The following is a 17250-nucleotide window of genomic DNA, read 5'->3' as shown; positions in this document are numbered from 1 at the left end:
CCCCAAGTTGCTCTCGATGGGCGGCTGCGACACCATCGGTGTGTGAGTGTGTGGATGGGTGAATGACAGAAACAGTAAAGCAGATATAAATGCAGTCAATTTGCCATTTAAACTGATGGTCTGTGCAGTATATCTGCTGTATGTATAAATACATGTTACTATTGGGGAAATTAACTGCACAAAGTTGTGTGCTGTTTTTGTGTTTTTCTGTGGGAACTTTATTCATGTGCATTCCTACATTTCAAATTCAGTGCTTTGCCTTTGCCTTTTTTTTTGTTTTTATCCTGGTTTATCTGTTACCTGCAGGCACTTGTCAGTAAAAAGAATATTTCATTCAAAGCATGAACAAAACCTAAAAGTTAAAACTAAACATGAATATTACCAACGCCACGTCATAAATAATCTTCAGTAGTTTTATTGAGGTATTCATTTTTATATTACTTGTATCGTATATGATTTTCATTCTCTGTTTGACTACACTGTGCAGTAGTTTTCCTTCCCCTTACTGCATGGTCCCTCTGCCAGACCTAAAAAACGTGGCCATCTATTCCTGTTACATAGGCCTCTCTGACACATAGGCCATCTGGCATTAAATATCACCACAGTTTGTTACAGACACCACCTGTTGCGACACACCAGATCTCAGTATTGACGCACGCCTGTCAAGTTGTTGTTTCCTTCCAACGACTGAATATTGCATAACGCAGAACACAAAGCCTTGAAATCTTGTCTATTCTCATATGCATGAAGGTCAAGGAGAGCAACCAAAACTAATCACAGTTGGTGTTGGTCAACTTTCATACAATAAATACTATACATTTATAATTAACAGCAATAACAGATCAAACTTAAGGTAAGCAGCCATCAGTTCACCAGTGTGTTTCCCTCAGAAATAAGATAAATAAAGAGAGGGATTATAAATCCCCTATTACAATTTTACAGTTTCATAAAAGTCTTTGACGTCACGTATTTAAATCGTAGCTATCACTTTAAAACAAGTAAACTGCGGAGTTGATAAAGAAAGTCCACTTCTTTGCTCTTGTGTTCTCTGCAGTGTCCGTTCATGTAGTCCCAAGCACAGCGTTTGCAGTAGTTGTACAGATGTCGCTCTGCTTTCTTCAGCGTGCTGTTCAGGTCCAGTGTTCCCTGAAGGCTGCACCAAAAGCATAAAAGGTTTAACCAGCTCATTCATTATCAGACACACAATCCCTTTTTTTGTGACGACATTTTCACGTCTAAGCAACCAGACGAACCTGCTCGTAAACTGGATGAGTTGGACATCGTCTCTGCACCGCAGCAGAGCCTCTCTGTTCTCTAACAGGATGGCCGCGCAGATGAAGAGCTCAAAGGTGAAGTCAGTGTTGATGGCCTGCAGCGTTGACTCCGAGGTGTCCTCTGCGAACATCACAAGGCAAAGACGTATCACTCAATTGAAGTCGGACATTCAACACACTCAGCCTTATTTATTCTGCCAACTTGAGATCTGGGTTTCACCTGTGCTGTATTTTTGTGCCAGCCTCTCCTGATAACGGGCTCGGTCTACTTGTTGGGAGATAAGCTCCAGGTGGTCACAACTCAGGATCTCGAACAAACGTAATGCGTCACTGTGTTCAAACTCCCTCTGGAAACCCAGCAGCAGCCACCTTAAAGGAGCGACAACACATGCAAACATAATGAGCTTGTGGAATAGGAACCAGATATAGAGAACAGAAATACAGAATGGTACGATAGATCCAAGAAGATCTACCTGTGGCAGAAGGTGAAGCTCTCCATGCTGTCTGTGACCAAATGAGCATAAAGTTGAGGGTCCAGTTCCTTCAACAGGGCGGCCTCCAACTCTAAAGGACAATAAACACAACTCTTTTTATATGCTCACACATCAGAATCAAAACTAATTAACAGACTTTGCTTTCTTGCAATGGAATCTGTCACGAAGCAGTATTCCAAATAACTTAAAGGACTGTTTCTGTCCAGTTTTGGCCCAGTGTTGCCAGACCTCCTATGCCCATCCTAAAACTACATAATGCTACAGTTGATGTGATTGTTGCTCTGGTTTTCAGTACCATTTTTCCACCACCAGAGGTCCCAAATCTGTTTTGCAATTACATTTAGGAACAAAGCTCTTTTCACAGCATGCACATCTTGGAGACATGACATTTATTATGCATAAAGTTGCATTTCTTTGTGCTAATCCCACCTATTTTTCTGTGCAGACCATCAGCCCTGAAGTCCTTGGAGAATTTCTCCATGTAGCAGGAGAAACTCCAGAAAGTGTCGACCTCAGAGTCAAGAACCTCCAGGAACCGGCTGCACAGGTCATTCATTCCTTGGGCATAACTGACCTCTGGATCGACAGTCGGGAAAAGAGGTGCACAGATAAACGGTTAGTGTGTTTAACAGCACAACACTAAACCCTTTAGTGTTGTCTGATCAAATCAGTGTCAGTAAACCTGAGGAGGCCTCATTCTTGTTGATTACCTGGATGAAAAGCAGCATAAGTGATGAGGATGTCTCTCAACACCAACAGATTGCCTGAACCTTCACCCCTGCAGACAAATCAGTTATTAGTAAACAGAATAAACACTTCAGCAGAAACTTAATTGATGTGCGGAGGTTTTTGCTTCTGCACTCATGTTGTAATGGCAGGTAGCAATGAAATGTAGTTTTTTTCATTTGGAAAATAATCCAAATTTATTTAAACAAAGAATAATTTTAACTAAATGTACATAAATGGATTTAAATATACTTACAGCAGTTAGCAGTTTTAAGTAGTTATGATTGTGATACAAATTTGCAGATGTTTCTTTCAAGCTTTCGAACCATTTCAAATAAAGCTCCCTCTGTGTATTATTTTGGTATCGTTGCAACATGATTGTATTTGGGAGAGGCAGTCCTGCTGGTTCTGGAGCCCTGAGGTGCAGGAGACAAATAATTTATGTGAGTGGCTCCAAATCAAGTTTGGTCTGTTTCTTTCCTCCTGTGTTTACTTAAATTCTGAGCCCATACCACTTTTTTAAATTTTTCCTGAGCCACTCACAGCTTAATAATCTTAAAATAAAACAATATGTCTTCCTGTTAGAAGGTAGAAAGTGCTGATACCCTGTTAACAGCTGGCCATTAGTCTTTTCAAACAGCGATGGCAGCTCTAAGAGTTATTCACATGAAATTAAAATTTTCACAGTCTATATTGTTTTTTGTTTTCAGGGTCAACTGTGGTGAGCAGCAAGTCAATGATGTCATGATTTGACTTTTTGGTTTAGTTATGTCCTGTTTTATTTTGTAGTGTCATGTTTTGCTTTTCACTTCTTCCCTTTTTGCTTTTCCCGCCTTTTTCCTGTTCACCTGTGTTTCATTTGTTAACTAGTCCCTGTCTAGTTAACCCTGTGTTTTTCCTCTTGCTCTTGGACAGTTTGTCTGTTCTGTTTCCACACGTTAGTCCTGTGTCTCCTTGTGTTCCCAGTGCTTCTTTGGTTTGTACTTGTTTTAGTTTTTGTATTTTTTGTACATCTTAATTGGATTTGCTCCTGCTTGCTTCCTCTGCTAGCTTGTTGTCAACTTCCTCTTGTAACTGCATTTTGGATTTTTGGATTTTGTGCTTGGACTACAGCTTTGTTATTAAAGCTCTCCTTTTGTTCATCTACCTGCCTGCTTCCTGGTGTCTTGTTTTTGGATCCCTTTTTGTTTAATGTAACAAATGATCCCTTTTAGCAGCTTGAAGCTAAATGTTTGGATTATTTTTTTACTCCCACAAACTCCTATCTTACGGCTCACACTCACTCACTGGTAATAGCTCAGGTCTCTGTTAGTCCGTGGAACATCCTTGTCAACGATTCGTGTGGCTTCCCGCAGCTCCCTTTGGTCAAATGTGACCCGCTCAAACAGTATCTGCAGGAACAGGACGGAAATGTGACGATGAGACAGACACATTTGTGATACCAGTGTTAACCGCTTTCGTGAAGTCATTGTCATGCACTTTGAATGGGAATAATAATGGCTGTAAACAAGTGTCAGCAGTTTGTTGAGAGAATCATTCTGTTAAGTGTCACTATCTGCATGAAAACAAGCTATAAGCTGTTCCTCAGTGCACAGTTATCTCCAGTCTCCAGACAGGATTGCTAAACACTTCAGTTAGCACAAAGAGGTGAAATGATACCATCTGTAAATACATGATTGACTGTTTGCTTAACGTCATTAGATCCTGTTGTGTAATTTCCTGAAACATGCCTCGCCCCTCCCACTTTAAGTTGACAGTTGACCTTTTGTCTTCTGCCAAACAAAGCCAAAGAAAATATATTTAAAGCTCCAGTGTGTAGGATTAAGAGGTGTGGTTGCAGTTTGTAAACAACTGTCTTCTCACCCTCCCCCTACGGTGGTCACTAAACACACAGAAAACATGAAAGGTCCTCTTGAGAGCCACTGTTTGGTTTGTTCATTCTGGGTTACTGTGAAAACATGCCGGTGCAACATGTGATGCTTTTCCATACACATGCTGGCTCGGTTTGACTCTGTTTGGCTCAGCCCGTCAGCCCGGCCCTTGAAGGTTTGTCTTAACTGATGATGTACTCGTCTTGTTCACTTTCAGTAACAAACATGTTTAATTTCCAAAAAAATCGTCACAATAAAAGTCCTCTGTTATTTGGTCATTATTTGATGCTGGCAACTACTAAGACTGGTGATTGCTGATGAGATGCGGATACCACGTGATAATAACGGCGTTATACTGTTGGCTCACAAACCTTGTTAGAAGCTGGAATATTTTTAAAATGATTAACTCACAATCATAATGAAGTGTTTTAAGGAAAAGAGATCATTTTATTCCACACCTTTCTACAAGCTCTGATAATATATTATTCTTAAAAAGGATTTGTCTACATTAAAATGTTATCAATATGACCTTTATTGACTTCTGAAGCAGCTGAAGGCAAACACGGTGAAACAGTAAAATACAGCAGATATCTGGAAGTACGAGCAGGGACGCTTGTACTTCTACTGGGTCTTCAAATCACAAAGATTCGATAAGATGCTACAAAATTACTGAGAGCTGAACACAGAGACTTTAACGCCTTTCTCTCAGGTTTCCTGCATTGACATGAGTTAAAGTCTCCCCACACACAGTTGTTTGAGGGGGAGAAGGGAGTCGTCACGGGTTGGAGGCAGGGTGAGAGGGTCGACCCTGTGCACCGCGGTAAAACTGGCAAAGGAAATGCAAATCAGCGCGGCGTGGTTTGACTCTGTGCCAGTGGAAAAGCCCCAATGGTGAACTCCATGGGAGGGGGGCCTGTAGATAAAAAAGGGCTCATTCTAAGGTAATGACAACACTACAATGACTCTTCAGGTTATTATTCACTAATGAAAACATAATTCTGAATCTTATTCTACCAAGAGATCGCCTTAAATCCTCCACACTGGACCTTTATTGGAAGTACAGAAATCTTAAATACTCAAATATGTTTAATAGAAAAACAGAATTACATATGAAATACAAAAGATAACAAAAAAAATAAAGATTTGAATGTTTTAACTCATCTAACCTGTGCCTGCAGCTCCAAGAAAGCCAGTCTGTCTCTGACCTCCTCTGACTGATCCTGGGTTTGCTGCTGGGCCTGTACCTGCCTCTGGTCAAAGTACCTGACTGCTGCCACCAACTCAGCTGGATCATGTGGTCATAAGATGTTTTACAGAGACAAAGCAGAGCAGTCAAAGCAGTGAAATATGACTTCCTTCATTGTGACACAGTTGGTGCATGTTTGGGTTTTTACCATCAGTGCCGTTAAGGTGCATCCGCACAGCTGAGGGAAGAAACAGCTGCCACTTTCTCTTCATGACCCGGTAACGCACGATCAACTGCTCCTGCAGCAAAGAACGCTCTAAGGCTGTTGAGCTGCACGGGTACATGCCAAACAGGAAACGCCACACCAGGCCACGCTCAGAAGGAGACACGCCACCTGGAAAGGGATTGAAAATGTTTTGATCATTTACAGCAATCATCATAACTCACTCACCAGTCCGACTCACCAGAGCCTGAACAGACATGCAAGAATAAAAGCTCTGCAGCTGAGAAAAGAGTGAATCTTAAGAAACAATCACTGATCCATAATTTGGTGAACTTTACCCTGCTTTCACTGTAGGGGATCTGAGGCGGGGATTTGAGATGACTTACGTAATGTTTTGCTCTGCAGATTCTTTAATCTTTGGTCTCCATGTTTGTAGGGATGGAATGTGCATAAGGGTCAAAGGCCCGCGAAAAGAACGGTGAGTTTCCACATTCCCGCTCATAGACGGAAGATTGAATGTGATGTTTTAACCTCAACTCCTCACTGTAGATTGTCCTGCTGAGAACTGTGTGTATGGGGCTGTTTGAACATATCAATGTACTGGACCTACCTCCGATCTTCATTTCTAAAGTTCACACACTTCACTGAATATTTCTGTCGGACTGTTGAGTCTCATGTGATTTCATTCTCTTACCAACTAAAATATATCTGTTGTTTAATCACAATAGTCATGCTGGAGTTCTTTGCTCGAGGGGGTCCCATGTGCAGTGAAATGATAGATTTTAGAGAATGGGTTGACTGTGGCTCATGTCCTGAAGAAAAGCATCACTTGACTTCCTATTATGCTCCAGGATTCTTCAAAGTTCTTTATTGCATCTGGACACATCTGATAATAAAAATCCTTCTTGGATTATTTACTGCACCAGCAAAACACTGCATGCAAAGCTTTATGTTTTGAGACACAAAAGCCACTTATTAATTATCAAAACGTAATGAAAATTGTTATTTACATCAAGAACTTTCATGCAATTAGACACATTTGATACATTTAGAATAAATGGAACAGAAATGGCCTTCTGTGATCCTTTCAGGCTTTCATAGAGCTGCAACAATGAATCAATTAGTGTAATCTACTGAACTCAAGTGGCACTCAGTAGAGTGTATACCTCCGCCAAGGCCTAACAGTCCCCTTTATCTGCATCAAATTGTACTCAATCAGATACCAGACAGCTATATATGCCTGTTTTTTTTCATCAAGATCCATGAATTATTACCAAACAAAAATGTCGAAAAGCGAAATTCCTCGATCCGTCCCTTTATTCAGATACGCACTGAAAGTTAATGGGGTCTATTCTGGGCCGAGACCCATCCTCCGTCCAGATTTTGTGGAAATTCATTCAGCAGTTTTTGTGTTATCTTGTTTACAAACCAACAAACGTGGGGAGGTAATTAATCTGCAACTGTTTTGATAATTGATTTGTTGGTTTGAGTGATTTCAAAGGTCACACTTCTCTGATTCCAGCTTCTTAAATGTGAACATTTTTTGATTTAGTGTATCTGACAAAACAACATTTGAGGCATTTTTCCTCACCATTTTCTGCCATTGTATAGACTTATCAACTTACTGACAGATTAAACAACAATGAAAAATAGTCAACACAGTAGCAACCCTGGTCTTTTATGTTTGGTTTAGAATAACAAAGCTTGTTAGGACAATGTTCAGTGTGAAAAACCGCTTACAGTACATCGTCATACACTAAACTGTTCAATCGGCCTACTGTATTAACACCAAAATGCAGGAATAATCTTTCAATCATGAATTTCACTGGATTAGCAAAGACTTTTTATTCCTAAAGTGGCATTATGGGATTTAAGGTTTGTGCTTGGCCTGTTGTGACCTCGTAATCATTAGTTGAAAACTGAGCTGAACATTGTTTCATGCATAATATTAATTGTGACACAGTGATGCCGTGTGAGGTCAAGCTTTTTACATATTCAGTACAATCACTAAAAAAATTGCAAGTATGCAGGTGCAGAGCATGTGATTAGTAGCCTAATGTTCATCTAGAGAATTAAGATAGATAGATAGATAGATAGATAGATAGATAGATAGATAGATAGATACCGTTTTTGAATATGTGCATCCTCAGTCTTGACTCGTCGACCCTCCCCTCAGCGTCCATCACCCCAGGTAAGGTGAGGCGTGCGGCGGCCACAGCAGGAGAGCACACCGCCGCTACTCTCCTCTGGAAGCGGACATCCGATTGGTGCCCGCCCGCTGACTTCGCCTCTTGTCCCGCTGCCTGCCGTGGACTCCCGGTCTTCAGATCTTCCATCTGTGGCTGCAGTAGTGACGCTCACACGGCGCACAGGTGAAGGAGAGCTTCCACAGAGCTCTACCAGACAGACAACTGTCATCTTCCTACAGACGACCGCTCCCGTCGCTTCCCATCTCCCCGTGTGAGCGAGCTGGGGTGAAACAGGACAGCCACGGCCGGTTCCTCCCAACAGGGTCCAATCGATCACACACAGAACTTTTCATGAAGGTTTTAGGCAACCATTTGCAGCCTTGTTGCCTCTCATTCAGCCATCTGGGAGTCATATGACTGCACCTTGAGATCCGAGTTTGGCCCACATTCCAGGTGGAGTCCCGACTTCAGGGCTAAAGTTCACATTGGTTTTGTGAGCACGTCTCACTCCACCTAGTGGTTTCATTTTACAGCACCAGCCACCACAAGTTTCCCAGTGTGACCACTTCAGCGTGGGATGGAAACACATCCACCTGACAGGGAGACACAATTCATAGTAATGGTGTAATTATTTTTTAAATTAAACTCCAGAAACATGTTAATGCTAGACCTACTTCCTTCTTCTCCTTGTAGCTGACCCTAGAGTCTCATTTTCCAGATGATTGCACACTTGATATATGTCATCAACTCCACACAGAACTTTTCCCCATCTCTGCCTATTTTTTCACCTTTACTTTTAAAACTAAACTCACAACTTAAATCACATAATTCAATGAAAAACAAAAAATGTAATTTAGTTTAGTATTAGCATTTTGAAACCTTTGACCATGAAATCTCTGTCTAATATTGTCTACATTGGTGTATATATATATATACACCCCTCTGTCTGATTTTTTAGTCGGTTCTATTTTTCTCTATTTAATTCTTTATGTTATTGTTCATATATTTATTTGTATTATCCTCGTTTCATGTCCTTTCTTTTAAAAGTTTTAAAAAAATCCTTTTAGCTAATCCACCCTTCTGTGTGGGCATGTTTGAATGAATAAATAAGGAAACCAAGAAAAATAGTGTGCAAAGCAAAAATATGTATATACACATATTGTCTGATACTTTATCACTACATTTCAATCATTATTAATTTTAATTAATAATTAAATTATAATTTTAATTATTTTATCTGCAATCTGATTTAAAATAGTAATGATTCCAATAATCAGAAAAACATGGTCGAATATCAGATCTGATAATAGAGGCTGATAATCAGTCGACCCATAGTATACAGTATAGATACTTTTAAATAAATGTATAATTTCAGTATATTTATTGCCAGAAACACTTTTGGTACTTATGCACAGTTAATATAAGCTACTTTAAGAATTTTACTCAACTACTATTCATATGGGTGACTTTCAATTTTACCAAAGTAATATTCAAACGTCTTTACCTTTACTCAAGTATGACTTTTGGGTTCTTTTTATAAACACCGTTGGCAGCACAGGCAAGCCTTTTGTTGAACTCTGGTCACAACTTCCTGAATGATAGATCATTTTGTCACTTCCTCCATCACACCACTAGTGTTTTTTTCCCCCCAGCATTCACTGAAATGTTTAAGGGTCAAGTGCATGAGTAAGAGTTGCCTTCACTTCCCATTGAAGCAGAAACCCCAATAAGTGAGTGGAACTGAAGGCCTTCGTATTGTCATACTGACTGACTGCCTCACACACAGTACAACTGTCTGAGCAGCTAGTTAGTTATCTTACTTAAATATCATATATAACTATAGAATAACATTACAATATCACATAGAAATATTCAAAATAATATTCCCAATACAACTCTGTCAACACATAACTAAGATTGAACAACACAGTTAAGCTTCCATCATTTTCAGGCAAGTAAACAATATAACTAAGACTTTCTTGTCTGTGCCTGTGAAGGGTGAACTACGATCTTTTGAGCTATGCTAATAGTACATGATTCGTTCTATTTGAAGGATCACAGTGTCAGACTTTGATGCCGGTTTCTCTGTGTAGATGTAATTCTCAAATTAACTTAAACATGCAGTTCTCTCTTTGCGTATAGTGGATGCACAACACCTCAATCTATCTGTGTGAACTCTTACACATATTTGGCTTCCTTAATGTGACACTTATGTCTATGTGATATTACAGAGGAACCTTGTGTGTCTTCACACTTCTGAGCTACTGCTATTTGTGTGAAGACCTGTCAGAAAGATGACAATTACACTTAAGCTTTGAGTGAATATTACCTTTTATATCCTGCACAATTTCACTGTACAGTGAGTAAGGAACAGAATGAACAGGAGCGTGATGCATACGTGCATGAAATTTGCCCTCAAAACTCAATTAGAAAGTTGTACCGTGGTCAGTGTTCACTTTTATGGCCCAACTTCCTTTTTTAAGTTCGCAACAGGAAACACACCCAAGAATTTCACATCAATGTTAAGATCTAGCTCACATTGACTAAGCACAACAAAGATCTACAACCTCTTCTGGCTCCCTCTCACAGTGAGTATTTACTCTACGCAGTAAATGGCAGAATGCAGGCAGAACTTTGTCGTATGTATGCTTCAAGATGTGCTAGATACTGATGCAAAAGTGAATTCACTCTAACATTTAAGGATTATGTCTTTTTTGGGTCAGATGAAGCTACCGGCCCTCATTGGTCTCGGTCTTATATTGATCCTGGCCTCTCCTTCAAAAGGTGGGTGACTCACTGAGTTGATGAGTTTGCTTTGAATGTTGTCTCATGAACTTTAATACATTTAAATTCTGGTTTGGTTTTGAATACAGGTGAAGAGTGGAGTGTCAGTGTTCAGAGTCACATTAATGCAACATTGGGGAAAGATGTGACTATACCATGCACTTTTACCTATCCTTCCAAATACAAAACAAACAACCTTACAGTTTACTGGAAGAAAAAAGAGCCTGGGAAATATCATGCTGATCCCAATGACGAGCAAGACAAGAATCCAAATATTTATCACCCGAATAAAGAATATGTGCTTGAGGGGTACAAAGAAAGGACCAAGCTCATCGGAGATACAAAACGTAACAACTGCACCCTCCTGATCCGAAACATCACGGGTAATGAGAATAATATCTATGTGAGAATTCTCGCAGCTCACCGGTACAGTTTAAAAAACGTGACTGTCTCCATTTCTGTGGATGGTAAGAATTTTGGTAAACATTTTTAATTATGATTCTAATTATATTTATATGCTTGAGTGAAGGTAAATTTAATCAATACTTTACATGTTTCTCTCATATGGCCAGGGGTCAAACACGTCACTCGTAAGCCAGGTATAAACTCTCACTTCTTATTATCTAATCCACATTTATGTTTTCATTATTTCCTTAATAGTTATAACAAGGAAAGTACCACTGGGTAAAATGGAAGTATAAGTATTGTCACAAACTCTTTGTTTTCCCTTTTAGATATTACAAGTCCAACCTCTGAAGCAACTCCCATCTCTGGAACAAATGCAAGTAAGTTTAACATTTACACAGTTTGTCTTTCAGGACAGTTTTCACATCCAAATCTGTAATTAATTGTATTGAAAAGATTTGCTGCTCACAGCAATTGTAATTCTCTTCACAGCGGCTGTGACCTCGATGACTTCAACATATGTGGCCATCTCTGTAGCAGTTGCTGCACTCATAATCATCATTATTCTTGGAATTGGAGGAATTGTCTTTTGGAAGAAACGCAAGAGGTAACTTAACTACGGGGTTACATTGTAAATTGAGTGTGGGGCTTGCAAATGGCAAAAGTAGTTTTGTTTCATGATTGATTCTTGTGTTTTCCCTATGTGAAACAAGTGCAGACACTTTTAAGCCGTCCCCTATTCAACTATTTGTTGCTTTACTTGGATGTTTGAGCTTCACTGCGCAGAATGACACTTGAATGTTGTTTTTATATTTGTCTACTGAATGGAAACATGTCTCTGTCTTAAAGGAGACCTATTGTGCTTATTTTCTGGTTCATAATTATTTTTGGGTTACAACTAGAAAAGGTTTACATGCTTCAATGCTCAAAAAACGCGTCAGTTGTCTCATACTGTCCAGTGCTGCAGCTCTGTATGCCCCCTCTGTCTGAAACACTTTGTTTTAGCTCCTGTCTCTTTAAGGCCAGTCTGCTCTGATTGGTCAACTCGAACATGCTTGAGCCAGCAACTCTAGCAAAATCAGAGCAGCTGTGTTTAATCAATTCTTACATGCCAAACTAGCCGCCAGGCATAAATTATGCAATGTGTGACATGGTGACATAGTTTGACATCACAAAGTCACAGAATTAAAGGCTGGACTACTGACGAGGTGTTTCAGGAGTGGTGGTTTCTGTGGGAGAGGGGAGCTTCTGATGGTGACCTTTTTAACTTTCCAGATCTTTTACATGCACAAGAGCCTTTACAAAACAATAAGGGAAAGGGAAAAACAAAAAGCATAATAGTCTCCTTTAAATTTGAGTCTAAGACGTGTGTTTATGACTGTGAATTTGTTTCATCACAACTAGTTTGAAAGCCAATTATGTGACATGGAAAATGAGAAATAAATGTAATTAACATTTGATTATCAATCACTTTCTTTAACATGCCTCATAGTAATAACCTATTTTCACAGGTCAAGGTCTTTAATCGGACAGCAATCCGGATATTATGTCAATTTCAGCAGAACATCATCAAACCAGGCCAAGAGGTTTGTTTCATGATACAATTTTTAAGTCAAATTAGAACAAAAATATTTAACCCAGTCGCCTGAGTAAATGTGTCTCTATGTTACAACTTTGCATGTCCTGATGTTTAATTTTCAATTTTGTGTTGTGTCAACACTGTTTTTATGGTCTGGTTGGGTTTAGGTACCAAACTCAACTGGGAACGGTTTAGTTCCTGACCAAGTTGCCCCAACATCTTGTGAAAATTATTTTAATACTATGATTGTGGCAACTTTTGACACCAGAGAAAACAGTTATTCCACCAGATACGAGCATATGAATCTCTTGTTTCTCAAATTAGAATCTTAACAGGTCTCTCTTGTCTTTTCAGAGATGCATCTTGTCAAAAACAAGACAAGGATCTTTCTGAACCGAAGGTCATTGATGAACCCATCTACCTAAACGTGGAGGTAACTGACTAACATTACTCTTACAACTAAAGCTAACCTTAAACGTGCCCTGTGGAGTTTTCTTGTAAACAAGCAACACTCAGTGTTACTCACCAAAACACATTGCTTTAGGTTTAGAAAATGTTACAAATGCACTTTTCTCTGAATAAAACATTTGCATAGCCAAAAAGTTTGAACACTGTATTGTTTACATCCATGTCTATAGCAAAAACTCTTCTTCTCAGCCTATTCATTGTGTTTCCTTGCATTACTGCCACTTGTAGACTAATGCAATAGTGTGACACCATTGGCAGAAATATGTACCATTAATGTCACCCAATGTCTGTCTTTGCAGGCCCCTCCAGAGCAGATGGACGACATGGACAACATATATGCAAACGTGGATTATACAAAATAGAACATCTCAATTCTTATCTCTTCGTACTTAAACTTCAAGTTAAATGCAAGTTCTGCATTCAGTTTTTTTTGGGGCACATGTTCCTGTTTATGGGCGAACACGCATCATTGTGTGCAGGATGCATGACAACAGCATTATGTTATCATGAAGAAGAAAGGACAAGCAGCTCCCTCTAAGTGATTTTATTAACAGACTTTACACATCATTGCAAAACAAAGAACAGCTTTTTTTTTTTTTTTTTCACTTGCTTGTGCTTGGAGAAATTGTGAGACTGCAGCCAGGAACGGCTTGATTCTTGATCATTTTTTAGAAACGTTTCAGACAGAAGTCCTGCCTGTTATCAGTCTGATATAAGACATCTTTGTTTTAAACACTGTACATATCTTTTCATTTTTAAGAACAGCGGTACATTTTTATGTCATATTTATGATCTCTGACTGTACATATTTTCCTTTTGTTTTCTTTTACTATGTTAAATGTGGACATTAATATGCCAAAGCAACTTCCTTGTATGTGAAAACCTGCTCCAATAAACCTATTTCTGATCCTGATTCTGATTTGAACTCCAAATTTCACAAACAGTAGTCTGTTGCGCTGTGCGGCAGTCTAACTGACAGGTTTCATGTCATGCACACAGGTTAAGTCACCAGGTTGTTTGGACAATTTGGACTGTTTTAACCTTTATTTTTAGTTCAGTCCTTAAACAAAATGTTGCAATCCAGATAAAAACTTAATTTCTAAACAGGAGACTGAATCAGAAGAGGAAACAGAAGTTTCAACATATTAAGAAAGACGAAAAAAGTTTTATTTGACTAAACCCTGAAATGTGTCAACAAAAGTTTTAAAGCCTGTGACCACTCCCTTCCTGGTCTTTTGACTTGTTGAGAAGATCATATTAATATATTTCACAGAAAACAGAACTCCGGTCATGAGATGCAATGAAGCACTAGCACTGACAGACTTACAGGTTTGAGCCTCAGTGTTTATTGTACTGTAACATAGAGAATAAACAATAAAAAAACAACCGTGATAGGCAATCAGATGACCCTATTCTGTGTGTGGCATTAGCCGTAGATGAAAATTCCAGTTTTTACAAGGTGCCTTATATTTAATAGGTTAATCATCACTATTGACTATAACATTGTTATGCTCAGCAGCCACATGGGGACACTGCCAGATTGAGTTTCATGTGAGTGGTGGAGCAGACTGGACTGTCAAACCCCAGATTTCTTTCCTCATGTGCATAGGCATGTTTTTAAATTCTCGCAATAACTGCAGCGTCACAGCAAAGCTCGGGAAAGACCATGGTTATGTTCAATAAACTGTACTTAAGGTATAGTTATTGTTAACTAAGCAAACTTAAATACTTGGTTAAGGTTAGGGAAAGACAATGGTTATGGTTAAAATCCACAGTCTCTGCCCACACAGGGTCACAATTTTAAAGTTGGGGGACACATTTGTAAAATAAGCTAAGGAGAAATCAGATATTAAGGTAGGCCCATGCCAAACCCAGTGACCCCTCCATCACTGCCCATGCCCCCATTGGAGTCTCACAGTACAGTACATGCCAAATAGTAAAAGAAAAGAGTCAAAAACCTCTCCATTTAAGAAACATGCGTAAGTTATTACTTAATAATGACTGATGTAATGTACAAATAAAGACTGATTTTAACAAGAAGTAGTTTTGCGTTTTCACTTCACATTATCATCTTGTCAAAAGAAATAGAAGTAGTGTCATTCTCTAGAAGAACTGAATCCATACAGAGTGCAAACAGGTTTTGGAAGCTAATTTACATGAAACAATCAAGGGTGACAAGATTTCATTGATGAGGGATAAGACTTTCTCGGCCCTGATTGTATTAGTGACCTGCATACTAGGCACTGGCTTATCATCATAGCTTAGAGTTTGTTGCCCTCAAAGGGTTTGTCTCTCAGTGTGGTGCCAGTTTCCATGCATGTCTACACTGTATATTATTTTATGTGACAAACAAAACAAATGCTTAGTTCATACTTTAAAGCAATGTTAGACTACCTTCTACTACTCTGCATATACTTACCGAAAAATTGTTTACATTTACTTGAATGTTACCTGAGTAGGTAACCTTTTCACCCGTGTTAATTAGTTTGTTGGTTGGTTTGCTAGCAGGATTAAAAAAAAAACTACTGAATGGATTTCCACGAAACTTGGATGGAAGATGTGCCTCAGCACAGAATACACCCCATTAACTTTTGATGCGGATGTGTTAAAGGATGGATCCAGGATGTTTTAAAATTATTTTGGTTAATATCTCAGTGACTCATGCATGGATCGTATTTAGGTGGCTGGTATCTATGAGTGAGCACAAAAGGGGACCGTTGGGCCCTGGTGGAGGTATGCACTCTGTCATGATTCCGTTTTTTGTTGTTCTTGTAGTTCCTGTTTTATTTTGAAATTGTGCCCTCGTGTTTGCTTTTCAGTTCCTCTCTCTCTGTGATTTTCCCTCCTTCCTGTCTTTTTCCATTCCTTTCCCTCACCTGTCATTTTCCCTCCTGACTCCACCTGTACCTCATCCCGTCATTAATGTGTGTGCGTATATATAGTCTTTGTTCTCCCTCATGTCTTTTTCAGTTCGTTCCGTCAACTGAATGTCATTTTAGTTATTAATTCTATTTTTATGTAAAGTAAATGTCTCGTAACAAACTCTAAACTTATTCGAGTTGCAACTAAAATATCAGTAATACATTCAACAGCTATCATATAAGCAACATCCCCTTGTAAGGGTTAATGTTCTTTTTACTGAGCGTCACATGACTTTTCATATGCCTGGACTTCAAAGCTGCAAAATGTATAAAAAGATTTCCTCCGATGTTGGTTTCCTCAAAAAGGAGATGTGGTTGACCAGTGAATTCCCCTTTAACAACGGATTGGTAAAAAGAACATTTGGTCACATTATTATATTATCTTGTAGCTCATCTTTAATCTCCTTAAATGGATTTAGTTTAGAATAAAAAATATCTGCACTGAAGTCAAGAGATGGTGCCTCACAGCCCTTTGTTGACTCATGTTTTACATCTATCTGATGTTTTTTCCACCTGTAGTGAGACAAACTGTAGCTTCTGTGCATTGGTGGAACAAAGTGTTTTGTGAAATTCTTTCTGTGTTCATTTGTTTCTAGAAAAGTATGAGTACAGACATGAAAAGGAGAACAGCAGACAATCAGAGAGAGTCATCGCATATTGCACAATAGCAGTCTCCATGGCTTCTGTTGTATTTGAATAAAGTTCAACTCATGCTATGAGCTCATTGCTTTTGTTGTTGGCAACTAACAACTTTAAAAGGTGAAGCAAGACTATGAATGTGACACGGCACAGATCTCTAAGTAACACTAAGTAAAGGCACATTCATTCAGCCATTAAATAGATTCAGAGTTGAGTAAATTATTAGCAAGCATGCAAAGTATGTTTTTCATTGCCTCTGTGCTTGATTTTAAAGCTGTGATGCAGCTGAAGTTAAAATGCTGTAGATTAAAAGACTTTATCTTCATCTTACGCCCAATGATAAATCATTTATTCTTTTTGTTTTCAGTCATCCACGATGTGCAGTCGTCTCATGGCCAATGGACAGCAAAGGTACCAATGAGGATTCCTGCCCTGCACGGCTCCTGTGTGGTTATTCCCTGCACCTACACTTACCCCAAGCCCACCTCAAC

The 17250-nt window shown here is 39.1% G+C and overlaps 2 protein-coding genes across 2 annotated transcripts; one reads left to right on the top strand and one right to left on the bottom strand.

Moving 5' to 3' along the window:
* Window positions 1-399: 399 nt before the first annotated feature.
* LOC141012009 (uncharacterized) lies at window positions 400-8391 on the bottom strand. The gene is made up of 10 exons (XM_073485388.1): window positions 7900-8391; window positions 5760-5945; window positions 5532-5650; window positions 3782-3885; window positions 2479-2546; window positions 2198-2344; window positions 1748-1838; window positions 1495-1643; window positions 1254-1395; window positions 400-1153 (listed from the first exon to the last, which is right to left on the bottom strand). The coding sequence occupies exons 1-10, from the start codon at window positions 8108-8110 to the stop codon at window positions 985-987; spliced, it is 1386 nt and encodes a 461-aa protein (XP_073341489.1). The 5' UTR covers window positions 8111-8391; the 3' UTR covers window positions 400-984.
* A 2202-nt stretch (window positions 8392-10593) lies between these two features.
* LOC141012378 (uncharacterized) lies at window positions 10594-14112 on the top strand. The gene is made up of 8 exons (XM_073485841.1): window positions 10594-10747; window positions 10837-11214; window positions 11320-11346; window positions 11482-11532; window positions 11645-11759; window positions 12664-12738; window positions 13086-13164; window positions 13499-14112. The coding sequence occupies exons 1-8, from the start codon at window positions 10669-10671 to the stop codon at window positions 13559-13561; spliced, it is 867 nt and encodes a 288-aa protein (XP_073341942.1). The 5' UTR covers window positions 10594-10668; the 3' UTR covers window positions 13562-14112.
* The last annotated feature ends 3138 nt before the right edge of the window (window positions 14113-17250 follow it).

This window comes from Pagrus major, chromosome 17 (genome assembly GCF_040436345.1).
Source record: "Pagrus major chromosome 17, Pma_NU_1.0".
Classification (NCBI taxonomy): Eukaryota; Metazoa; Chordata; class Actinopteri; order Spariformes; family Sparidae; genus Pagrus; species Pagrus major.
This window is presented reverse-complemented; position numbering and strand designations above follow the sequence as displayed.